The sequence below is a fragment of the Peromyscus californicus genome, unplaced genomic scaffold (assembly GCF_007827085.1).
Source record: "Peromyscus californicus insignis strain IS unplaced genomic scaffold, ASM782708v3 Scaffold_9__1_contigs__length_137607984, whole genome shotgun sequence".
NCBI lineage: Eukaryota > Metazoa > Chordata > Mammalia > Rodentia > Cricetidae > Peromyscus > Peromyscus californicus.
This window is the reverse complement of record NW_026294617.1, coordinates 35,070,592-35,096,896: the sequence shown is the minus strand read 5'-3', so window position 1 is coordinate 35,096,896 and position 26,305 is coordinate 35,070,592. Positions and strand designations below refer to the sequence as shown.

At 45.0% G+C, this 26,305-nt stretch overlaps 1 protein-coding gene and 1 long non-coding RNA gene across 5 annotated transcripts in view; both read right to left on the bottom strand.

The window, feature by feature from the left end:
* Window positions 1-7,274: 7,274 nt before the first annotated feature.
* Window positions 7,275-14,553, bottom strand: LOC128105645 (uncharacterized). Its single transcript, XR_008216432.1, has 3 exons — window positions 14,067-14,553; window positions 12,301-12,818; window positions 7,275-7,980 (listed from the first exon to the last, which is right to left on the bottom strand). It is a non-coding gene; the product is annotated as an uncharacterized LOC128105645 (long non-coding RNA).
* A 4,532-nt stretch (window positions 14,554-19,085) lies between these two features.
* Dclk1 (doublecortin like kinase 1) overlaps window positions 19,086-26,305 on the bottom strand; it is a 306,342-nt gene continuing 299,122 nt past the window's right edge. For 2 of the 4 annotated variants that reach the window (XM_052730072.1, XM_052730074.1), the window contains one exon: window positions 19,086-24,583. In XM_052730072.1, coding sequence (XP_052586032.1) covers window positions 24,419-24,583 — 165 coding nt within the window. In that variant the 3' untranslated portion in view covers window positions 19,086-24,418. The remainder of the gene's footprint in view (window positions 24,584-26,305) is intronic. The other 2 variants (XM_052730073.1, XM_052730075.1) reach the window with 1 other exon arrangement.

The following is a 26,305-nucleotide window of genomic DNA, read 5'->3' as shown; positions in this document are numbered from 1 at the left end:
CGCGAAAGCGGCCGTGCCTGTACCGGGGTCTTTATAAAAAGGGGTGCTTTAACAGTCAGGCATGCTGGAGGAGGGGCTCAGGACGCCCCAGCCTTCACTGCTGAACTGTTTGCTCCTGACAGATTCGGGGAGAGGGGAAGTCATTGCTTCAGTTTTGTACCTACCTGTGACTCCGCCAGGCTGCAAGAAGCAGCCCCAGTTCAATGGTCGCACACATGGCTTTTAGTCACAAAATCAAACCAAAAGCCATGAACTCCTTAGGGAAGGGTCTAGTAAGGATGCGGGAGGCTAAGGATGGGGATGTGGGAGAGACAAGCGGGGGTTGTGGAGGAGTAACCAGAGTCCATTACATATATTCATGAAACTGTCAAATAACAAAATAATTAAAACAATTAAAAAAAACCCTGAAACAAAACAAAAGAACCCACAAAACTGTAAACGAGCAACATAAATCCTTCTTTTATATTGATGACTTCAGGTATTTTGTTACAGTAATGGGAAACTGATGAATGCACAGAATTTCCGTTTATTGAACTTTTGCCATAGACTCCCATATTTAACTGCCCTCCACACCCCCTCCGCCCCCCCCCCCTCAGTTTTTGCCTGTTCTGTGGTGTTTACTAGTCTTTAAACGCCTGGCAATGTGGTTCAGTATTGTTCTAATCATGCTTGCTGTTCCCATTAGCGCTGGAAAGCCCCCAGGAAACCTTTGCTTTGAGGTAGACTGCTTCATTTTCACAGGGCATATATACACGGCTTCATTTTCACAGGGGCATATATACACTGCTTCATTTTCACAGGGCGTATATATACTGCTTCATTTTCACAGGGGCATATATACACTGCTTCATTTTCACAGGGCGTATATATACTGCTTCATTTTCACAGGGGCATATAAACACTGCTTCATTTTCACAGGGCGTATAAACACTGCTTCATTTTCACGGGGGCGTATATACACTTTTTCCTCTTCAGTCCTCCCAGCTGGGGGATTAAGGCCCCGGTAATCCCTCTCGCAGTTATGACTGGCCTGTTTCCACAGCCGTGGTTACTTCATTCTCTCTCTCCTCCTGCGAAGCTCACAATATCATTTCTCCCCTCCGTACAATTACAGACAAACAGTAGAGCCAGCATACCTTCACACTCTTGTTTCTTTTCAAGCTTTCTTCTTTCTGATTGAAGGAAACCCCTTAGTGGCTCCTGAAGTGAGCTTTGGTTGCCTGCCCTCACCAGGATTATTCGACCTTGGATACTCACAGGTCCTTGTTTTCAGGCCCCAGGGGAGCAGCACTGTTGTTGGTTATTTGTGAGATTGGTTTTTGTTTGTTTGTTTGTTTTAAACCTTTGTTCTTGCCCACCCCTGACCCCCAAGGGTGTTCTGTGACTTTCAGTGGACTGAAACATATTTAGGTGTGTGTCTGTCCTGGGTAGCCAAACTGTTGGATCCAGGATTTCTGTTCTGATGGTGATACTAGCCTTTTGATTCTGGTTCATTTCTTAGCAACTTGGCATAATTTTGAGAATTTTATAAGGTCACCTACGAAGGCACAGACTGTAACAGTAGAGAGGAACAGGAGCTGTTCCTTCCATTTGTGTTGCTTCAAGAGTAAAGTTTTCAGCCCATGAAACATTTGCCCTAACCTCAGTCTCTGACTGAGCATGACTTTAACCAAGGGCACAAGAAAATAGATGTTTCACTGTGGTGAAAACATGAACTCATGTATGTCTCCTGAACAGCAATCTTGCCACATGTATCAATCATGTTAAAAATATACAGACTGCACTGGGACATAGCTCAGCCTGGAAAGGGCTTCCCACATAAACATGAGGACCCAAGTTCAGCCCCCAGAATCCATGTGAAAATCCAGGCACAGTGGTGCACACAGTTAATCCTAGTGTTTGGAAGGGAGACAGAAAGACCTCTGGGGCTCTCTGGCCAGTCTGCTCAGCCTAACTAATAAGCCCAGGTCTCAGTGAATGGCCCATTCTTAAGAATCAAGATAGATGACTGTCTTAGCGTTTCTGTTGCTGTGAAGAGACGCATGACCATGGCAACTCTTGTAAAGGAAAACATTTGACTGAGGTGGCAGCTTCCAGTTTCAGAGGTTTAGTTCATTATCACCATGGCAGGGAGCATGGAGGCTGGGAGTATGGCAGCGTGCAGGCAGACATGGTGCTGGAGAATTCTACGTCTTGATCCAAACGCAACAGGGAGTGAACTGTCTCACTCAGTGTGGCTTGAGCATATATGAGACCTCAAAGACCACCTCCACAGTGACACACTTCCTCCAGCAAGACCACACCTACTCCAACAAGGCCACACCTCCCATTAGTGCCACTCCGTTTGGGAGTCATTTTCCCTTAAACCTCCGCAATGGCCATCATGAGGAACAGTATGAGGCTGACCTCTGACCTCCACATGTGCACATACGTGTGTGCACTTACAGAGGTTTTTCACTGAAGCCATTGAAAGTCACACAACATTTAGAAACAAAGGAAATACTTGCAAGTACGGGATCACTAAAAAGATCAAGGTAGATCCATAAAGGAAATAGATCATAGTTATTTTTATTAAAGTTTTTATAAGGAAATATTGAGTGGTGATAAGACATTTCCTTTGATTTTATTTTTCATTTAAATTTTTTTGAGAATTTCGCACTTGAGTACAATGCATTTTGGTGATATCCACCCCTCTCAACTTCTCCGGTGTCCCCGAAACTCCCTCTCAAACCGTGTTCTCCTTCTCCTTCTGTAATTACTGTTGCTATTTTCCTTCAACCTTCTGAGTCCAGCTGGTGTTGCCTGTGTGCACATGGGTGTGACCACCGGGGCAAGGACAACCTACACTGGGCTGTCTCCTGAAGAAAACATGACCCTCCCCCTCAGCATCTGTGACTGCTTGTAGCTCCTCAACTAAAGGTGGGGCCTTGTGACTCTTCCCCCTTCCATCCTAGACCTTGACTGGTGCGGTCCTGTGCAGGCAGCTATATTGCGGGGAGTCCATGGGGGTAATAGGCCTGACTCATCCAGATGACACTATTTCCATCTCTCTTCCTCTTCTACAGTGGCTATAACAAACTTCCTGCCTGCCACTTCTGCAATGTTCTCTTAGCCTTGGGTGTAGGGATTGTGTTATAGATCTTCTGTGTGGGGAAAGGCACCCCACGGTTGGTCCCTTATTTTCTGCATGTTGATCAGTTGGGATTCTCTGTGGTAATCCCCATCTGCTGTAAAAAGGAGCTTCTTTGAAAAAGGCAAGAGCTACACTAATCTGTGGGTACAAGTTCACTGAGAAAAGAACGCTACCAAAAGTATTTAAGTACCTCATAGACAAAAATTAAGCTTTCTGTTTAGACAATGTAAGTCATGACCTCATGCCCTCTACCTTTGGTCACTGCCTTGGTGAATGTCCTCCATTACCCCAGGACAAGACTTCTTGGGAGTAATCCTGCTTTGTCACAGCTCACATCCACCTACCTCCGATGCATACCCATAATCACAGGCTCACTATGACTGTCACCCCAGATAAACTACCATCACATCTATGGACCACTACAATGGCCTCCCACTGTTTTCCAGCAGCAGAATGACCCCATCACAGCATTTAATCTCCATGTGGAGTTCCTTTTGCTAATGCCTTCCATCTCATTGAAAGTCTTCATGATCTGAAGAGGGATTCTATGAGCAAGGGGCAGCAAGATCATGATGGGGAAACCTACAGAGACAACTGAACCAAGCTAGTGGGAATTCATGAACTTTAGACCAACAGCGGTGGAGCCTGCATGGGACTGCATAAATGAGATAGCTTGGTCTACTTAAGAGGCCCCCGGTAGTAGGATCAGGACCCATCCCTGGTGCATGAGCTGGCTTTTTGGAGCCCACTACCTATGGTGGGACACATTGCACAGCCTTGAGGCAGGGAGAAGGGCTTGGACCTGCCTCAACTGAATGTACCAGGCTTTGCTGACTCCTTATGCCTTTTTGGAGGAGGTAATGGGGGTGGGTGGGTTGGGGGGGAAGGTTCGGGGAGGAGTGGGAGGAGGGAAGAGAGAGGGATCTGTAGTTGGTATGTAAAATGAATAAAAAAATTTCGCCGGGCGGTGGTGGCGCACGCCTTTAATCCCAGCACTCGGGAGGCAGAGCCAGGCGGATCTCTGTGAGTTCGAGGCCAGCCTGGGCTACCAAGTGAGTTCCAGGACAGGTGCAAAGCTACACAGAGAAACCCTGTCTCGAAAAACCAAAAAAAAAAAAAAAAATTTCTTAATAAAGAAAAAAAAGTCTTTAGGATCTTCCTCCTCATCACCTCTGTGAGAACGAAAAACCATTTTTTAATGAAAACAACACTGAAAGCCATTCACAATGGCATCTGGAGGCCAGTAAGGGCAAGGGACTTCCACACCATGACCACTACAGCTGCTACCTAAGGAGGTGGTCCTCTGACTGTAGACAGCTTGGAAGAATAATTCCATGATGCCTGGAGATGCAAGGTACCCACCAAGGAGTTACCGGAGTCTTGCTTAATGGACATCCATACTGAGTCTAGACACTCTTTCATCTTCTCTAGGTCACAGAGGCCCTGACACACAGTGCTGGTCCTTCCTCATTTGCAACCAGGTCCCTTTTTCTTGATTTCCTCTTTCAGACCCTGCTTTCTCTGCAGCTTTGGGAACACCAAACGGAAGCTATTTGAATCCAAGTCTCCAGAACTGCCATGTCTGAGATCTCAGGTAAAGTGCTTTTGACTTTTCCAGCTGGCTCTGGGTTGTGCCTGAGGGGCAAGTTGGAGGCCATCTCTTACTGCTCTTCCCACCCTCACCAAACTTTCCATTTTGTGAACAGACAGGCAGATTCTTCCTTGTTTTGTTTTGCTTTTTGAAATAGGGTTTCTCTGTGTAGCCTTGGCTGTCCTAGAACTCGCTCTGTAGACCAGGCTGGCTTCAAACACAGAGAACTGCCTGCCTCTGCCTCCCAAGTGCTGGGATTAAGGGCATACATCACCAAGCCTGGCTACAGGAAGATTCTTACTCCTGGATTTTGCTATTGGCTCTTCCAAGCTCTCTGTAAAACTCCATCAAATGTTTATAGCCTTGGTTCCACCCTTTGCAATGAAGTCTGCCCTGGGCACTATGTTGACCTTGGCTTTCCTATTCTCAGCACTTCTCATCACCTTGCCCAGTTATATATGTTTATGTATGTTATATATAAATAAATTATTCTATATTATAGAAGCTATGACTTTCTAACTAGTGTATCTCACTGATTTATGATGTATATGTTTTCTACACTTAAATATCTCTGGTATTGAAATGTATCTGACAATCACTGGTGTCTCTTGTCCATGGATGGCTTTCTCCCCTTTTACAGTCATCTTGGAATTACAGATCATATAACAATGGTATGTCTTAAAACTGATGACGTGGTAGATTGTTTGCAATTATTCTCTTCCTTGTAGCCACATCTGTTTTCAATGTAGTTCTGTGGGTCTTCTGTTTCTCTACCCCTTAAATCTTGCCTGGCATTACAGCTTGCTTTGATCAATCCATGATGGCAGGAATGACGATCGGGTTCTGAGCCTGGCCCTCAAGAGACTGGTGTACTTCCTCTCCCCGCCTTGGAACTCTGCCATGTGAGAAACCCTGAGGTAGCCTGGTAAATGATGAGGGACAAACAGCCCTGCTACCTCTGTTGTAAGAAGTGCAGCTGTCTCAATGACAGGCAGATAACCATACGCACCACACAGATGAACCCTGGGAAATGGTTGGCCCATGGAATAGTAACCTAAATAATAATAATTATTTTGAGGTGGTTCATCAAAATATGACACATAACAACTATTGATGGTATCGAAAATGCAGTAAGAACAGCAGATAATTCTTATTGTGTTTATCATATATATTCCTTAAAGCAGATACAAGGGATCTTGATGCAACTTGATGTGGCCAGGCTGGTTGATATCCATGGGAGGCCTATCCTTTTCTGAAGAGAAACAGAGGAGGAGTGGATTAGGGGGTGAGGGGGCAGGGAAGGTAGGTAGAGGAGGGGAAAGGAGGGAGGGGAAACTGTGGTCTGGATGTAAAAATAAAAACACAAATAAATAAATAAACACAGAAAGAAGGAAGGAAGGAAGGAAAGAAAGAAAGAAAGAAAGAAAGAGAGAGAAAGAAAGAAAGAGAGAAAGAAAGAAAGAGAGAAAGAAAGAAAGAGAGAGAGAAAGAAAGAGAGAAAGACTTTCTAATTGTAATTGAATTTTTTTTTTAGGTGACTTTGAAATACCCAAGAGACTCAAGTATGCAGTAGGATGTTGATCTGCAGGCCAGAAGAGTTACAATGCAGAATCATTGTATTCATTGTCTCCTTGCTATGGCAAATGTCTGAGAAAGGTTGCTGAAGGAGGGAAGGTTTATTTCAGTTTACCTCTTCACCCATTTAAGGCTGATACCCCTATAACAAAAGGCAGATCGACTAAAGAAAATCATAAATGTGCATTGAATAAAACTTTTATGTTGTGTAGGAGACGTCAGAAATGAAGATCCAGAGGTCTGGGGAGAATGATTTTCATAGCGCGTTGTGCAGGGACGTGACTGGAAGGCTAGAGGGTTTGATATAATGACTCTGACTAAGGCCTGTTTGTTTCCATTCTCAGACTTCCCAGGAGAAGGCGGGCATCTTCCCTGTGATCTTATGACTTGTTTTATGAACTGCTTCAGGGGAGAAAGGCAGATCGGAGAGTGAACTTCTGGCTTCTGTGACTTCCTCCATTTCCTTAAGCTTAAAATAGTCAGTATGTCAAGCTTCTGTATTTTGGGATATCATGTCCTGAGCTCTAACATAACTTATAAACCCCAGGAGGGACAGGATTTTGCCTTTTCTGTCATTTTTAGTACAGTGCATTTTGCTGGTAACTGTGCTCCTGTTAGGAGAATTACGGGTGACTCACTCTTTCCTTTGGCTCACCACATAGCCTCCACTCTCTTTCTCTCTTTCTCTCTTTCTTTCTTTCTTTCTTTCTTTCTTTCTTTCTTTCTTTCTTTCTTTCTTTCTTTCTTTCTTTCTTTCTTCCTTCCTTCCTTCCTTCTTTCTGTGTTTATTTATTTATTTGTGTTTTTATTTTTACATCCAGACCACAGTTTCCCCTCCCTCCTTTCCCCTCCTCTACCTACCTTCCCTGCCCCCTCACCCCCTAATCCACTCCTCCTCTGTTTCTCTTCAGAAAAGGACAGGCCTCCCATGGATATCAGCCAGCCTGGCCACATCAAGTTGCAGTGAGACTAGGCACCTCCATTCCCAATAAGGCTGGCATTCTACAAAAACCGTTTCATAGCATGCTTTCCTTTTATTAAAAAAACATAAGCAGAATTAATGCCTCAGTGGATAAAAACAAACAACCAAACAAACAAAAATGTCCTACTAAAAACAAACAAAAGCTAACAAACCAAAAGAGCTGCTTGCAATCCCGGCCCTCCTGTGTGGAGATGGGAAGAAAGCATCCATTTGTATACCTCCTTCTCCATAGAAGAGTGAGCCCAAGTCTCACTAATGGAGAAAGAAGGGAGCTACACCACCATCCTGACTTTTGCTGGACGCTTCTGGAACGATCCCCTCTTCACCAACACCTTCCTTCGTTGTGGGAGGAGATGGGATTTGAACCTGTGCTCTAAGCCACTTCTGTGAGACTCACTCACTTTTCCTGTGACATCATCTGTGTGCGCACAAGGTGTATGTGCTACTAAATTTCGGCTCGTTTGTCTCTTGTGTGACCAACCTCTTCACACCTGGGTTGCCTTGACTCCTCCACCATGACAAGCTTTTCTGGACTCTTGAACTCTGAGCCGAAATAAACCTTCCCTCCTTCAGCAACCTTTCTCAGACATTTGCCATAGCAAGGAGACAATGAATACAATGATTCTGCATTGTAACTCTTCTGGCCTGCAGATCAACATCCTACTGCATACTTGAGTCTCTTGGGTATTTCAAAATCACCTAAAAAATAATACAATTAAGTTAAGGTCAGTATGTACCTCCGTTACCTCAACCAACCTGCCTTGAGATGGGACACACCTGCTTCTGTAGGCAGGAAACACGTGTATATCTGATCACTGTTGTTCAAAGCCCCTCATGTTAAAGCCATTTTTAACAATAGTTTCTAAACATTCATTTTCCTCATCTTTCACTCGCTGGGGGTAGCACCTCTCCTCTTGAGACAGAATGGAAAGATGGGACATTAAGTGAACATTGGAAGAGAAAGGCACCTCTCATTCACCAGGAATTGCCAAAAAGCTTCCTGCACAAGACTGTATAATCCATTTTCTGAAAAAAATTGCACAAACAGGATTATGAAACACATTTACAGTAAAAAACACACACCTTGTGACCTAGTATAGTAAGAACTCCTTTGACCCTTTTTGACCAGATTTTTAAAAATCTTGTCAGTCTGTAAACGTGTATAGTTCATTTCATAAGCCATCTTATACTTCCACCCACTACAGAAACTTCTTAGATTAAAAATAAGCATACCAAAACATTTTCTCTTGGCCTTTTAAACTCCTTTGAACAACATAGCTTGAAAAGCCACCACATCACAGCCATAGCTATTGTTCAGACAGGTGTATCTCCTTAGCTTTCTAGAAAGCAGCCAGAGTGTTCTTTGTGAAATGGGAATGTTGTTACATCAGCCCTACCTCCTGCTTGAAACTCATCGGCGACTTCTGCTTACGTGAGGGATAAACACCAGACCCACCTGGCCGGCTCATTCTCTCTCTAAATTTCCCAGAGGTCAGTGCCCAAGCGGTCTTGCTTCCTTCTACCCCTGAAGCTCTGCACAGCTGTTCCCCAAATGCTCTCTCCCCTCCTTTGCCTAATGACTTTCTACTCACCCTAATTTCAGCTCAAGGGTCAACTCCTCTAAGAAGGACCTCTTTACCTCCATAAAACACCCTCGTAGATTCTCTCAGAACATCCCATCTTCTTATTTATACTCATTATAGTTGCAACTTTATTTGTGAGATTATCTCATAACCTTTTTTTTGTTATTGTTTTGTTTTGTTTCTGAGACAAGTATCCTCTGTGTAACAGCCTTGGCTGTCCTGGAACTCACTTTGTAGACCTAGCTGGACTTGAACTCACAGAGATCTGCCTACCTCTGCCTCCAGAGTCCTGGGATTAAAGGCATGTGGCACTACCAGCTTATCTCACACCTTTTAACCTACCTCTCAGTTGTAGAATTCAGGAGGCTAGGAGGATTCCTGGATTATTGCTTATCTTCCCTCCCAAAGTCAACCATTAAGCCGTCAGAGATCGCTACAGCATTATCCCACCTTACTGTGTAAGAGAAATTTCCACGGGGCTTTCGTAGATCAACTCTATCTGATTGTAGGTCACAAGACCTCCAGTTCCAGAAAGGAGACTGATTATCTAGGAGGGGGGAGTGCTCACACAGAGGCCTGGAGGAATCTGAACGTGCAGGCCGTGATGGCGTCCTGCATGCCAGTGTGTTATCTTCTCAGCAACGGCTCCTACTCCACGCTGCACAACTGTCCATGCTTCATTGACACTAAGTCTCACAACTTTGGATCTTCAGAATGAAGGCTCCCATGTCACATGAAGATCAAAGAAAATTGTTCGGCTCTCTCTTATTGACCTACCTTTCTAATACAGGATTGTTGTCTCTTTTTCTGCCCCTACAGCAAGTCTGCAACTTTTACTAAGTTCCCAAGAGCCTAATCTAGTGTCTCCTGAGAGATCAAATGGGTAAAGGCTAGGGTGTATTGAAAAAATGGGACCCTGACACATGAGCTGTAGTTTCTATCAAGGAGACCACCCTAATACATAACTATAATAAACTGCCCAGGAAGCCAGTTTGCTATAATCCAGATTTACAGGAAGCCAGGTTGCCATCTCTGGTCACAATCCTGGAAGCCTAAAAGTAACTTCTAGAACATTCAACCAAATGTCTATGACTTGGCAACTAATTTGAGTAATACTGGAAGCTTCTCTAGTTTTCCTCCCTGTCCCTCACTTAGGGCTCCCCCGAGAAAGGCAAGTATGCCCCTTAGTGAGTCCTCTAGGATGTCTCCCTTTCAGCTAACCCTTCTCCAGGTCCCTCAGCAGCCCCCATGCTGCTGGCAGCTTGCATCAGGATACACCTTTATGGTGAACTAGAAAAACCACTACAAGGCTCTCCATCCTGCCTGCCTTTGAGTCTCCGTCCCAACACAGTGCTGGTGGCCCACTCCTTGATGTAGCAAGCTCAGCAAGCAGCTTCGATATTTCCCCTTGATTGGTATTTACTTCTGCAACCCCATTTTCTACCTTCCAAAATAACCCAGCTGACTTTCACACTGACGGTCACATTCTCTGAAATGGCCTCTCCTGAGCCCCCACATTTTGTTTAAATTGGTGGTTCCTGGTGTATGTGTGATGTCTTTTCTGTCTTCAAGTGTCTCCTCTTGCCAGGGCAGTGCGGGGAGGTCCCTGATTGGTATTCTTCTCTACCATACATGCACATCTCCTTTGCTGGTGGTGCCCAGTCTTTAAAGTTTCCATAACCATTGTTAGGTTCCATTCCTAAACCACCATGTACAGCCCAACCTGTGACTGGCTCCTCCCAGGTGCTCCAAAGCACCTAAATCAAAATATCCAAAAGCCGCATGCCCTCTACAGTTAGCTGCCAACCTGACACAAACCAAGGGTCACTTGGGAAGAGGGAGCTTCAGTTAAGGGATTGTCGCCATCAAGATTGTCCAGTGGGCATGTCTGTGGGGGCTTTTCTTAATTGCTAAATGATATAGGAGGGCCCAGCCCACTGTGGGCGGTACCATCCTTAGGCAGGTGGGTCCAGGCTGTCTAAGACAAGGCAGCTGATAGTGAGCCTGGGATTGCGCCGACAGGCAGCCCAGGAACTGGAGCGGTCCTCTACGGTTTCTGCTCCAGTTCTTTCCTCTCTAGTTGCTTTAGGTCATGGTGTTTGTGTCAGCAACAGAAAGTAAACTATGACATCCCTGAAGCCCACAGGTGTGCACAGATGCACACACACACACACACACACACACACACACACACACACACACACACACACTTCCTTTTAGTCATGCATAGCACTGTTACCAAGCTACCCAGGTAACGTCACTGACTGCTGGGGATCGCCTTAGCCTCCCTTGTAGTTCCTGATGGCGTTCCCCTCTCTCCGCCCTTATCCCTCTCTCCGCCCTTATCCCTCTCTCTGCCCTTATCCCTGATGCTTCTTTTAGGACCTCTGTTAGAATTTGGATCTGACTTGTCCCCCATTAACTCATATTTTAGACATCTGGTCCCCATCTGATGGAAACCTGTAGGAGGTGGGGTCTAGCTGCTGGAAGTAGGCCTTCCTTTAGGGCTGGGTCTTTGGAGGTTGTGTCTGCTCCTAGTTCCAGCATCTCTCTGTTTTCTGGTCCTCTGTGATGTGAGGCACAGGCGCGAGGTTCTGTTATCATGAGCTCTGCCACGCCTTCCTCACCAACAGGAACAGAATCCTTCTGGAATCATGAACCCAAACACACCTTGCCTCCCTTGGATTTTTTTCTGCCAGATACTTTTGTTAGAGACACACGAGGATGTGTGAGATACTTTTTGTTGCTGTGATAAAACACCGTGACCAGAAGCAAGAGTTGATTTCTGGGTGAGAGTCTTCAATGATGGGTGGGCACAGCAGCGAGTGGCCAGAGCAGGATGCTGAGAGATCACATTTTTTTTTTTAAAGATTTATTTATTATATATAGTGTTCTGCCTGCCTGTATGCCTGCAGGCCAGAAGAGGACACCAGATCTCATTACAGATGGTTGTGAGCCACCATGTGGTTGCTGGGAATTGAACTCGGGACCTCTGGCAGAGCAGCCAGTGCTCTCAACCTCAGAGATCACATTTTTAACTGCAAACAGAAGTAAGAAGTGGAGTGAGGCTATAAAACCCTCCAAGCCTGCCCCCAGTGATCTACTTCCTTCAGCGAGGCCGCACCTCCTAAAGGTTCCGTAACCTCCCCAAACAGTGATTGATGCCAAGCAAGGACCAAGTGTTCAAATCTCTGGGGGACATTTCTCCTTCAAACCTCCACAGCAGGAACTACCATGACCTCACTGTCGCTAAAGTATCACAAGGCCCCTAACTGGTTTCCCGCTTGTCATGCTTGTCCCTTCTGAAACCATCTTTCCCCTCTGTCACCAGGCCATCTTTAAAAACACAAATTTGCATGTATCACAACCTGTCTTTGAACTTTTGATATCTCTTCATTATTTACTATGACAATCAGGGTCCCCATGATATTCTCACCTGCCATGTCAGATTTTGAACTTGATCTTCTTCGCTTAGACTCTTGAGATAGAAAGACTTTGAGCGTGCCTTCAGGCTGTGTCTGAGCCCTGATGATGAATCTTCTTACGTGTATCCTTGTTAGTGACCTGTGATCTCAGTTTGGGGTCCTTAGATTGTGTTTACAGGCCACTGTATGATGACTATGCAGAGATCTCTGCCCAGGAGTCTAGACAGCAGGAGGACCACGTTGGACCAAATTTGTTGTGATTTATGAACCCAGGAAGTATGTTTTGAGCCTTTGTTCATACCTGTGGCTTGAAGGTGAATGGAAGGAAATGCATGTCTGCCCAGAAGTGGGATTTCAAAAGCTTGTCTTGAGTTCACATCTGCTGCACAATGAGTCTGCTTACTCTTTCACAGATGCCCTTCTTCTTCCTGGGCCCCACTGATAGTCTCTGCCTTGCAGATACAGGACACGGCAAGGCCCCTCGCTCTCCAGAGTTGGGGGGTGGGTGTACTTCCCAGCAGAGACTCTTCTGTCAGCCAAATCAACAGGAAGAAAGAAAGTCAATACCAGGGCAACTGGCTGTCGGCTCCAGTGAGCCTCATGTGGAAGGGAGACAATGGTCTGGGGGTTCCACATGTAAACATTTTTAAGATGCCAATAGCCAGCAGGCAGCCTTTCACATCAGAGATCTGTGAAGAGCATGGGCATATGGAAGAAGGAGGGAGACGGAGACCCACCCCCCTCAGAAACCCCCACAGCTTGTTCAGAAGGGAGAAGAAGAAAGGAGCCCCGCTTTCCTTCCCAGAGCCAGACCCTGCCCTCCTGATTTACAGCAGGACTTGGGAGGCGGAGTGCTCAAATCTAAAGTTACTGCAGCTGCCTCTGTGCTGGTGTGAATGATGAAGAGGGGAGCCAATAGAGTGTGGGGGAGGGGATGGGGGCAGTCTGCTAAGGGCACAGCGGGCTAGGACAGTAATGTCCACAACTATGCTGCCCCACAGCAGCAGGCTGTCAACACTGCTGGAGGCTGGCCCACGCAGGTGGTCATCACGGCCTTCAACACACATGCGCATACGTGCAGACTTGCACGCCTATACAATGATGCCCATCTACACGAATATTTACAAGTCAAGTAATTTTTAGGCAGTGGATGCACCTTTGGGGATGGTGTAGGGGAGTCCAGATGACAGGAAGTGGGTCCGGGAAGGGGCCACAAGCTGGCAGTAGATATCCTGACTTGATTCCATGATGCTCGGGACCCTGTCTCACCTGGAAAATTCTATCCTGTACAGAAAGCCCTGCTGACAGATTGAGAACAAAGCCTGGAGTCATCACCTGAGCTCCAGAGCACCTACTGCCTATTAGACTCTGGCTCAGGGGGGGCAAAACAAACACACAAAAACCAAAACAAGACAAAGACCTGTAGGTAGCTGACACTGGGCCTCCAAAAACCTGTCAGTGGACACAATCCTGGTACTTGTTTGTGGAGGCCTGGAGGCTGGGCGCTCCCCTGCCCACCTGAATGTGTTTCTGGGCATTCAGGAAACTGGGGATACAGCAATAGTTGCTTCCCCATGCCTGGTTTTTCGTCAGATGTTTTCTGTGCCAATACATTGAGAAGGGCAGGTTCTGTCGTCAGATGGCTCCCTGTGGCAGCATGCCGAAGCCATACCTGTCAGCCGCATTGGTGTGCGAAAGCATGCCAAGGTGTGGGCATTCCAGGAGAATCCCCCAAAACAGTGGGCAAGAGGAGGCCTTTGGACAGGTGGGTGGATACCTGTGTTAGCAGGAGGCCTTCCTCTCAAGCAGGGAATCTTCAGGTTTCCATTTCCAGGCACTGATGGGAACCGTTACCTTCCTCTATGAAGTAAGTAGGTGGAGACAATAGCGGCTTTTTATGAAGCAAAAATCGGCTTGCTCAGGGAGACAGGAGCTGACTGAAAAATGTTATTAAAAGACAGGGGAACATCCACATGGTGAGAGAGGAAATTGAAAATGTCTGGGTTGGTTGGGGCCTTGATTTAGTTGTTGAAAGGAAAGGATGTGCGGAATGATGAACCCATGCTGACAGGCTCACTGCTTAATCAGAAGAATCTAGCAAATTAATAGGTAATTCTGGTGGAAAAATGAAACCTCTCTTGGGTGGAACATTAATTATCACCCTGCTATCAAGGAAAGGTGACAATGTGGACTTGTCTAGGAAGAAGGTAGGAGAGAGCGATTTTCAGGGTCAGTGAATCTCCACCTCGTCTCCCTCCCTCCGCTTTTGCTTTTCCTCTTCTTCCACTTCCCTCCTCCTCCTCCTCCTCTTCCTCCTCCTCCTCCTGCTCTTCGTTCTTCCTGTTCTCCCAGAGCAAAGAGAAACAACCTAGGAGAGAATACTTTGCCCACAGGAAGAGAGCTATAAGCTTTGCGAGCAGGACATTCCTGGTTGGGATGAGATTACATGTGGCTGGTTCTTTTGTTTGCCTGGGACGCTGCCTCGGGATCGCTGAGAGAGAAATATGTATTTCAGCTCAAAACTGGTGTTGAGACCAGGCTGTGTCAGGCTCTAGGTTACTCTGTGTTGTATAAAAACCCTGTTTTTTTCAGGCTGTGCTTTGCCTTGGGAAACTGCATTTTACAAGCAGGTTTTTTTTTTTTTTTTTTTTTTAAACTCCGTTTTGAAGGCAGAGGATGACTGCAGTCTCTGGGTGGACCCAGAAATTGCACCATCTGCCAGGCACCACCCATCCACACTGATAAATGGCTTATTGATGGGAAGAGAAAGGGAGTTGCCCTGTAAATTTATTGGGAGTGAATTGAGATTACAGAGGTGCACAAGTGCATTAAGATTGTAGAGGGAAGTAAAGCCCGCAAACTTAGCTGGCATGCTGGAGGGAGGAAAGGGTGTACCTCTCCCACCTGGACTCCATAAAGAGATGGACACCAAACACTGGGGTGGCATGGCAGCATGCCAACCTATCATCTGATACCCATGTGCGCCTCAAGGACTCACCCACTTGGATTAATTAACCTCCACTCCCATCCCATCCCCTTACAGGCTGGAGCAGCCTATGGTGCCTGCCCATCCACCTGTTTGTACCTAGACATGACCGTTTCCTGCTCCTGATCCATTGTCTGCTCCAGACCCAGGCCAGCCCTTGCTGGATTCTCCAGCCTCTCCCTCAAACCTGGTACCAGCAGCTTCCACCAACAGGTCTGGTTCATTAGCTTATCTCTGCAGACCTTTTCTCAACTTCCGAAACTTCTTGAACTCAGTTGCAACTGCTTTAACGTGTATTCATATACATACATACATACATACCTCTGTGTGTGTGTGTGTGTGTGTGTGTGTGTGTGTAGTATGAGAGAGTTAATATTAGTAATTAAGATGGGAATAAAGGAACCCATATTTGCCTTGGTCAGGCTGCCTAGTCAGATGGGTTTTATGACACACTACTGTCATTAAACATGATAAACCTTATGAATTTATTGCTATGCAATAAATTCTGACGGGCATGTTTGCCTATATTTCTGGCATGGTATATGCCAGGCAGCCAGGCTGGCTTCCTTAGGAGCCTTCTTGCTCAGTTTCCTCCTTTGCCACTGCTGGGATGGAGTTGTCTGGTTTTCATGCAGTCCTGTAGCTGTGAGATAGGCTGGTCCCGCCCTTTCCTCAAACCATAGCGGTAGGTTGGTGAGGCCCGGCTCCTGGACCATCTGCTGTCTCCCTGGGGCTAAGCTGAGCTTCCACCTCACCCGTGCTGGGGTCATTCATGTTTTCCTGAATGTTTGTGCACTGTTCTCATGGTTCTGAATGCCTTCTTCCCACTTCCTTCTTATTCTTCAGACTCCGATTCAGGGACTCTGCTAGGGCTTGCGTATAGACTCAAAGCTTCAACTATGTGAAATCCAACCCTCATTAGAGGCATTGAGGGAGTCAAAAGAGCCGGGGTCTTTTAAAGGCAATTCAGATTGCTTATGGTCATTAGAGTAAAGCCTCCGTGACTGAATCCAGGTAACTTTCTAAGTAGAGAGTCCAGAGAGCATACATGTGCTCTTCCAGTTTCTGGCCATGGTGACCCTCCCTCCAAGTCACCTCTGCACTGTACTCATGAGAGAGTTATCACTAGATGTGGCTCCTTGATGCAATACCTCTAAAACTGTGAATCAAAATAGTCTTTCTTTCTTGATAACTCAGACAGTGGCGCTTGGTAACAGAAACAGATCAACAGCAAGATCTCTTCCATGAAGCCATCTGTGAATGCCTCACAACAATTAAATTGGTCTTTAAAAGGAATTCCCAAGTGTCCCATTTGTGCTTTTACTATAACACCTGGGATCACACTGGATGGCTGCTGTCTCTGAACCTGGAAAGGTGATAGTGAATCATATATTTAGTTGCCCCAGAGACGACCACATGATAGGGACTTGACTGGAGGTAAGACTCACACTGGAAGGGAATGTGGGGTCCCAGGCTGAACTTCTGCTATGTGTGTTTGGTAAGAAGAATAGGTCCTTTGAGGGGATCTGGAAAGTCCAGAAAGAATGGACAGAGAAATGTGGCTTTTGCTGGGGGTGCATAAAGAGAGCCATTTACGGCATCCCATTACTGTTCACTCTGTCAGAAGGGCACAGTACTCTTGGATGAAGAATGTGGATGGGACCAAGAACTTCAAATCCACACACCCACCCAGAACATCCCTCAGGGCTGGTTTTGAAGAGTTCATTAAGTGATCGCCACTTCCTTTCCTTTTCAACCACCCGCACGACGCACCGGAAGATGAGACTGTGGCGACTTTGGCCTCTCCCGCCTTTAGTGTTGTCAGCTCCGTCTCCCCTTCTTTTCCTCTTCCTAAGAGTCCAACAGAGTGGGTGGACTGCAGATCTAGTTACATGTGACTGAGGGCTGGATTGCAGGCAGCCTACACCGTCTACACATGCTGGGAGCCAGTGGCAAGCTGGGAGGGATGTTGTGCCCCTGACAGGCTGGTATTTGGCCATCTGTGAGTGATAAATCAGGAGCTCCACACGACCAAAGTGTAGAAGATTCCTTGCTAGAATGAAGGTCTTATGAACAGGGGTAATTTGGTTTCTTTTTGGTCTTCACTATGTATCAGTCATAGTAGGCCTGGGTTAAGTTTGTTGAATCAATGGACATAAAAAAACGTGTTAAAGTAGGATAAGAAGCTAAAATCTTACGCTAATTCCAGATGGCAGAGAGAACTCTGGGATGCTTTTTACCTCAGAGCCCAGGAGCCAGGCCAAGAGCACCCTGGGGTGTGTGTGTGTACCGTCCCAAGGGCAGATGGCAGACATACCTTTTCAAGCATCAACGTTGTTGTAAACATACAAGGCCTTGCTAGGTGTAGACAGGTCATCTGAATGCTGAGCCAAAAATCCCAATAAATGCCATCTTTGTAAGTATGTTTTCCAAGTCTTCTGACTCAAAGCAAAAAGTAAAACGGGCCATGTTTGTTTTTTTGTTTTTTGTTTTTCCCCCTAAGCCCAAATAAAGTGTCATCCACAGCTCTGGCACTCAGTCAAGAAACACTTGAATGAATGATTCGAAGTGCAGGCAAGCTGGCTTGGACATCTGTCACAGTACTGACGGCCAGCGTGGATCTGGCTGTTCCAGCTGGCTGGGTGTGGCCCCAGGTTTTGTCTTAGTGCCCCTCTTTGAGGAGACTGGACCAGGCTCAGGCTACCCCTTAAAATGGGGGAAAGCCTTTCTTATTTTGTTCAGGAGATGTGATGTGAAAAATTCCATGATGCTTCTAATACCTGTTTCTCATAGCCCATTTACCTCTGTTTTCATAACCGCCCGCTCTGTAGACAACTTGGGACACCTTTCCAGATCCCCAGTGCCAGTGGCCTGCAGTCAGGGAAGGCTGTTCCTTCCCAGTTCCCACGTGGGGCAGCTCTATCATCTTCAACACTAGAGTTGTGACCAAGACTTTCCTCCTTTGTTTTTGAATGGCAGATTTTTGGCTAGGCCACCAGTCTCATAAAACAAGATAATGGTCCGTAGGAAGCAATTACTTTGGTCAATAACCATTGTTTCACAGAAGTTGCCAGAAGAGTCCAGAAAAGTCTCAGTGACTTCTCTACAGAGAGTATAGGAGAAGACAGGTGTTTCAACAGCCCATGGGTGGCAGGGAAGGTGACTGCTAGTTTCTACAAGACCTTGGAGATATTCATAAAATATCATAAAAGTGATACTCATAAAAAGATATTTATAAAACTGACAGCAGGGGACCTGTAGTCACTTTGGCTGGTTGACTTTTCAATCTCCTGTCACTGAAACCACGGTAGGAAAGAGCTTTCTTCCATCATACAGCTCTGTGATTTTTTTCTAAGGTCAAAATTCCATGTGGAATACCCAGTGGGGAAGGGCAACAAAATGGCAGCTAATTACAGGTTAGCAGCTAAACTAACAGTCTCCTCTGGTGAGCCTGTGCGTGTAGGTTGATGGATAAAACAAGGCTGAACAGTATTTGATTTCTCTGTGTTTGTCCAAGTCACTGGCCAAGCCAGGAAGGTGATATATGAAAAGGGACATTTTTGGAATAGTTGATTTTGAATTATGCTCATGAAATACATACTGTGCTGTGGAGGACATGTGGGAAAGCTACATTCTGACCGCATGACTAATTTTTAAAGCCTTGCGTAGAGAGTACCCTGCCCCCCAACCCTGAACACAGCTGGGTTATTCCTCTCTGGACTGAATGTGTCAATCCTGAATTGCACTGAAATGAAATTTTACTCCACGATGGCAATGTAAACCGAAGAGCTGGTCCAGCAGCGAAGGGCATTGTGTACACCAAGAGATATTACTTTATTAGTTTAAGAACGTGTTGTACATAAAAACAGGCAACATCAAAAGAGCTCATTTGGTAAATGAACATAATATATCACAGATGATTTCATTCCACATTCACCTACAATTTATGAGCTTAAACTGAAGGATTGGGGGAAAATTGGGTCTCATTCCACCTTTAATCATGGGTACAAATCGTTTGAAAGTTATTTCATTGGGATTCCAAAACCAGACACTAACCTACGCCATCTGATCCATGCAGCAAGTGACGAAGTCAGAATCGCAAAGGAAATGTTGAATTTTTTTTTTCCCAAATCAAAACCTTTCGGGAAACTTGTTAAATGTGTCAAGTCCCTAGCCCACTTCTTTAGTATGCAGAAGCAAAATACTATTTAATTTCACGCACAACTAATCCTTTAATAATTTTCTTTCAGCCAGAATGAAAAAAGCTAATATTAATTTCCTAATAATTTTTTTTAAAGTTGTCAAGGATATGACTCTAACCTTGGATCAGTTTCAATTTCTTTTTATTTATTCTTCAAATACACCAAGGATTCAATGTCAAGGGCAAGTGAGAAGTTGCCCCAGAGAACCAGTAAAGGTCTGTTCCTGACTATAGCCGATTGACTTGGAATGAATGGAACTTGTTAGGATGTTGAACACCACTTTAAATCCACTCGTAAAACCACCAGTTCTGAAGGCTTAAGCACTAATTACTTTAAATTAATAAAGTATGCCACAGTCAAAAATATACAGCTTTACATTAAAGTAACATTAAGAGTCTCAGTTTAATTGACAAGAAAAGAAATGTTGAGGAAATTTACAGGTACAGTTGAGAGAGATGGCCTTTCCTTGATGGAAAACGATGAATCCATATCCCTCATCTGTCTCCATGGGCAAACCACATGATCACAACACCTGCCAGTTAGATGCTCACTTACCGAAAAATGACCACAGAGGCCTCCGTGTTAGAGCCAGCAACAATAACAAACAAACCAAAACGCCCCAGCAGAGGCATTCTAAACCTCTACCTTAGATTTCCTGTTTCCCACCAGTTTATGACCCTTAATGCTACTGGCTGGCTGGCTGCATATTTGAGATGATTAGAAAACAAAAGAACAGCTTAGAGCACCCCCCCCATCTGTATGTAATTACATACAAACTAAAGATTCCATCTGACATCCGGGGTCCCAGTTCTTAACTGTTCCATTTGTAAGCACCGTAGAGCCCAATAGCAAAGCATGTTTGCAGTCATCAAATGTTTCATATGTCCTCAAGTTCCCCTGATTTATTTGCCTTTAAACAGGAGAGTATGAAGGGCTATTTTATGCTGGCTTTGAATCTAAGTTGACATAAGTGTTAATTGTGGGGGCGCTTTTAGCCTCTAGTCTCCCAACAGACAAGAGTGCCTTCATGAAACCTGATGATTAAACTCGGAAATCCAGATTTCTAAAGAAACATGTGTCTAACCCTCCACCCAGCTTTCAAACCAAAGCTCTGTTGGGTCAGAGAGTTTTTTCCAAATTACCAATGGAAGTGGTAGGTAGTGGACCTTTGAGCTGATCAACTTCAAGTTCTTAAAAAAAAATCTTTAGACAAAAAAAAAAGAAAGAAAGAAAGAAAAAAAGTAAAGAAAGAAGAAAAAAGAGAAAATCACAACAGTAATTAAAAAAGACTTACAAATAATAGAAAATATTCTATAATATATGCTAGGTGGTCCATTTTAAAAAAAGCATGTCCAAATGAGTAATTATGTTTAAAATACCATCTTGGATCTTGGGGCATCCCCAAACTCTGAAATCACAATGAAGGCAATGTATTCCGAATTCTTGGTGTTGAGTTTTCCTCGGGAGTGGAGAAGAAGTTGAGAAGTGTGAGATGTGCCCTCACTCTTCGGTACGGGCCTTGAATAGCAAACTTTAGCCTGAGGCACATTTTTATGGTCAAATTAAAAACCTTCCAGAATAGGAGTTTATCATGGAAATGCTGACAGGGCTTTACCCAGAGAAGGGCTAGGGGCAATACAATAATGTGAAGAAAGCTCTCCTTCAGCACTACTGCACTTCAGCACAGGGGATAGAGTTGTCTAACGGGTGCCTTTGGCCAGCAAACAACCGTGATTTAACGTGCTCGAGTCCTGGTAATTCGGTAGCTCTGTGACCCTCTGAGCCAATTTTTCTTTTCTTTTTTTTTTTCCAACTGAAATATGCCTCAAAGGGTAAAGGATTGCAATTTTAGCCTTCATTCACAGATATACTGTTCTCTTTCAACAGTATCTGACAGACCTGTTAACCACCCCTCACAAGAGAGCTAAGCAGGTTGTAGGAAAGTCTCAGTTAACACAAAACATCACGTGTTTTCCCTTGTTTATTCTCGTCCCCTCCTCTGCGTATGTTAATACGCACCACGTGTGAGCTAGATGAGGGTAGGCCAGAACATTTCCAGGGACTGACGTTCTTCGCCTTTCCTTCTAAGGGTTTGGAACAAATCACATATTTCTTTATCATGACAAATAAAGTAGTTTCTGCCACAATGCTGAGGGGTAAATGTATTCATTAATATGAACGGGTCTCATCTACAGAATTGACTTACAGGAAGCAAGTAATGCAGGATTGCTCAACTACTCCACTCTCAAACTGAAAGACTCCTTTAAATACCACAGGGCTGGTCCTGTTAGTAAAGGAAGGGCAATTCCCATCACCAGACTACTACCATAGAGTTATATTCAATACTCAAAAATATGGATACATTAATGATGGTTAAGTGGATAATTACAGAGATACACAGCCATAATGGCACATAGTTGTTCTATGATACACAAAATAAAAAATAGGATTGATTTGGTTGTAGAAATTCAAAGAACACCACCACTTAATTATTTCTAACTGAAACTATTCCGAGAATGTTGAGGGGGGGGGGGGAATTAGTGCTGGCGAAAACCAAATCAATCTGGGCACAGCGAGTCGTCCTCACAGGCTTGTTTGTTTGCCCTCTGAGTTACACCTCTGACATCTAAGATCTTGGTAGCTTAATGCTGGAAAGATGAGTGAATTACTGCATTCCATCCGATTGCTCAATATTTCTACTTGACAGGTCACATCCTACCATTTATTCAGCATAGATCATTGAAACTCCATAGGGATGTGCTGTGATCTGCCTTCTGAGTGGGCTCAGAATTCCTCTGGGCTGCCCTTCTGCAGCAAGATGGGAAATACTCTAAATGATGATAGACAAAAGCCAGAGCCCTGCACTGTGGGCCTGTACCCCTGGATGCTGTGGCCTTGTGTTAATGACCGAGGGGGAAGCAGTAATTCAGAGAAAGGAAACATGGCAATCTGCTATTGCCCACAGGGCAGTTGATAGTCACGTACACGGAGTAGCGGCTCAGCTACGCCATTGCTTGATATCTTAGAGTAAAAGGGCTTTGCTTTTCTGTTCCAGAGACAGTAGTGATTTCTGACCAGTTCTAGGTCCTTCACCAATATGAACTCTATCTTCACATCAACACTCTTCCTGGTGGTCTGTGCCCTGTCTACTCCCAACACCCAATTTAAGTATTATGCTGATTTATAGCATTTTATGATTTTTATGTGCTGTCACTTTTGGGCTCTCTAAAAGAAAAAAAAGAACTAAGTGTTGATTTAAACGTAGAAAACCAGAAAATGTGGGATTCGGTCATTTAAAAGTTTGTATGTGTGTAGAACACAGTTTAAAGACTGTGTGTAAACACAGCAGTTGAAGATCACTGTGGAGTTCGAAAATAAAGACCTGACTATGGAAAGGTTGTTCGTAACTTTCAAGACATTAAAATCTATTCAGAGTAAGAATGAGAAAATAAGGACCACTTGTAGTCATTCTGGAGTCTATCACTCTTCTCTCCTGGGTCAAAGCTGAGAAATCATCAGGGCAGCATTTGAGTTGGGCCCTGCCTCCCGGACACGGACACCCCTGGATCCTTTTCGAGCATAGTCACAATGAACAGGAAGCAACAAGCCCAAATTCTGATATGCGATCAGCTCCCAAAGAAGCTCAGGTCTAGGGAGACAGATTGGGTAACAGGAGTGGAAAACCTGTCCCAATCAGGCCCTGGCCCCAAATCACGAAAGCAACCCATCTCTCCTGAATGGCTAGAGACCACACTATATTAAAGAAAATCATGAGTGGGAGTGGCAGTTTCAGCCTCCTACGTGTCTTCTGGGAGACTTGCAGGTGCCTAGAGTTACTCACGGAATTGGTTTCTTTCTATGAACCCATTTTTGGAACCTTTTGGATTGTGTTCCCACTGTACTTCTGCCACTTTGCAAAGCCCTTGCCTCTGGCTCCCTCTCGCCCTAGATCTTCCATACTCTGTGTTGGTTTCACACTGGTGGCTACAGTCCCGTATAAAAGCAGCTGAGAAGAAAAAAAACACAGGACCTTGCTTTCCCTCGCTGGTTGGATTTCCAGCCCTGTAGAGCACCTGGTAATTTATTGCTCTTTTCACCAGTAATTTCTAGATCTTTTCTGATCCTGAGCAGACAGACCGCAACTCACCAAGCACAAGCCAAGGCTAGGTGGTTCCCCGAGGGTCTGCCTGGCACTAGCAGCAGCTAATGAGGAAGCAGCATTTTAGGGGCGTCATCAGCACATCTTTGTATGGAGACAGGGAGAGACACTGTCAATCACTTGGGTGAGGCTGACACAAACCTAATTCCCTCCAATGAAAGCAGAGAACTCACTGCAGCTAACCAGCTTACTACTTAGGAAAAGGATTCCCTTTCTTCGTAAGATGGTTAGGAATGAGGGGGTGCATCTGCTGACTAACGTTATAAAACCTGTCGTGTTCTAAATCCACAGAGAAGGATCCACAAGGTATCATCCTCCATGCTCTTCTTGTGTGGACATTTTAGGGTCTTAATGACGCCCCTTGGTCTGTAGCAAAATCAAGAAATGTGTGTGAATATACCCAAGGTTCTGCAAAATTCCCCAGCAAGGAATCCAAAGAAAATTCTATGCACTCAGAGGGCTAACATGTGCTGTTACATATTGCAGATACTAGCTTGACTGATGAAAACATTCATTGCTTCTATGTTAAAACAAAATTGCAAATTAGCCTTAACCCTTTAAGGACCCCTATTAGCAGCAAATTACCATCATCACAAACACCACATGCCTTCTCATTCAGTAAAGGGAACTTGCTACAAAGATACCCAAAACATACTTTCTGTTCTGCCATTCAAGCATTGAGTGCTAGATAGATCAGATGAACCTGTTTTACAGAAGTTTGGGGGAGGGGGAGTCTCAGAGTCTTAAAGGGTTAAGCTAGGACTTTGAGTAAAAGGGTCTTATTAAAAGGGCGAATTGGGGGAGCGAACAGTCTCAGAGGAGCTGGGGGAGTAGTCTTCCGATTCCGAGTTGAGTTCTGGTGGAGCTGGCTGTGCCTTGTACCGGCTCCTCACATCCTGGTTGCGTCTTCGTCGGAAAACCTGCCTCTCCTTATCAAGAGCGGTGGTCTAGCAGGGGCATAAAATGAGAAAGAGGACAATTAGGCCAGGGGGCATGGCAGGAGAGACTCTAGATGTTTTGCAGTTGGAGAGTATGCTGGCCAAACTAACCTGCCCATCATGGCTCACTTACGTCAACAGTCGCCATTGTGGGGAACTGGTTAAGGACCTGGTCATGAAGGCAGCAGGCACAGGCAATGTTACAGGTTCCAACCCACCCAGCGCTACCAGCTTCATGCCTATCACCCAGCACCTTCCAGAATCATCCCCACATTAAACGGGAGCATCAGTCCTTTGTGTGTGACAGGGAAGCAAGCCTCTTGGGTCACGATGGCCAACAGGCAGCTTAGGGCACAGGAGTAATAAGACTGAAGGGTGATGAAGTCGTCAGAGGTAGAAATGTTGCCACAAGCTCTCCCTGCTGTGCTGGCAATTTTCCCTCTAAGTGATCTTATTGTCTCTTGATCAGGGGATCAGAACCTTGGGATGGGTGGGGTGAATTTTAATGAAGCCAATGCCTGAAAGGGAACATGGCTTGGAATGAAATTAAGCCCAATGACTACATCCTATGGGTTTCACTTTACAAAGTCCAATTTCATGAAAGTGAGTAGTTTTTGTTTTTTGTTTTTGTCTTCTTTGAGAATTCCTCTTGTCTCTGCCTAATTTTACCAAGGAAACCTCAGACAATCTCCGGGATGTGCTACCTGACTGTGACCCCAGACGTTATTACAACATCAGTATGGGGACACAGTGTGACTTCATCTCATATTTAGTGGGTGTGGGGAGGGACGGGCCCATTACAGCAAAACCCTGACAGAAACCAGAAGAGCAGGCACAAAGCCGGAAGAAAAATACTGAACACGGGTCACAGTGGAAGGCGAAGGCTTCCTTGCCCGAAAGTCCCTCTTTAAAGGGATGTAGCCTGGAGGCTACTCCGTTTTTTAAGAGCTTACTTTCCCTCTGTGAGGATATCTGCCGCCATTTTTTCCTCTGGAAATTTTTACTGTTGGTTTCTTCAAAGAACTGAGATAAATTTATAGCCAGCCTGGTTCTGAGAACAAAGTGAAAACTAAGCCCCTCGTACGATTGCAGAATAGCATTAGGACAATCTTAGATCTAAAAGAAAGCAATCAAAGTTCCAAAATGAAGCAATAAAGAGCGAAATAGAGACAGCGTGTAGAACGGGGTAGTAAATGGCTTACTTAGGCTGAGCCGTTTCCACTTTAAAAACGATGCACACGCTGAGTAACCGTGTTAGGAGCCAATGAGGGCGATAAACTTTAATAATTCACTTCTCGCTTCACAGAATGGCTAAAGCATGATCCAATGGCCTCTCTGTTGAAATGTCTGCCTTGATTCTGCCCCCCATTGAATTTTTAAAGGGCCTCATATGTGTAGTTTCGGGTCTCATACCCACTGATTTCACGAACACTTCAGGCTCACAAACCTAAATTCCTAACTTTATTTAAAACACTGTAAAGTCACAACACATGGTATTTTGCTTTTCAAAGCAAACTGAGAATGCTCTGTTTGTGTGGAGTTGGATGTTTGTAGAAAACAGATGTCTATTTAGTCTGTCTGACATAAAAAGCATTCTGTAGTTAATCCAAGGGTAATATAAACTCGTCTCCTGGTCATAAAAAATATAGCTGTATTTCTACCTTTCTGCGGATGAAAACCTCACTGGCACTGGACAGAATGCTGATGGGGGAACACAGGCCGCCAGGCATG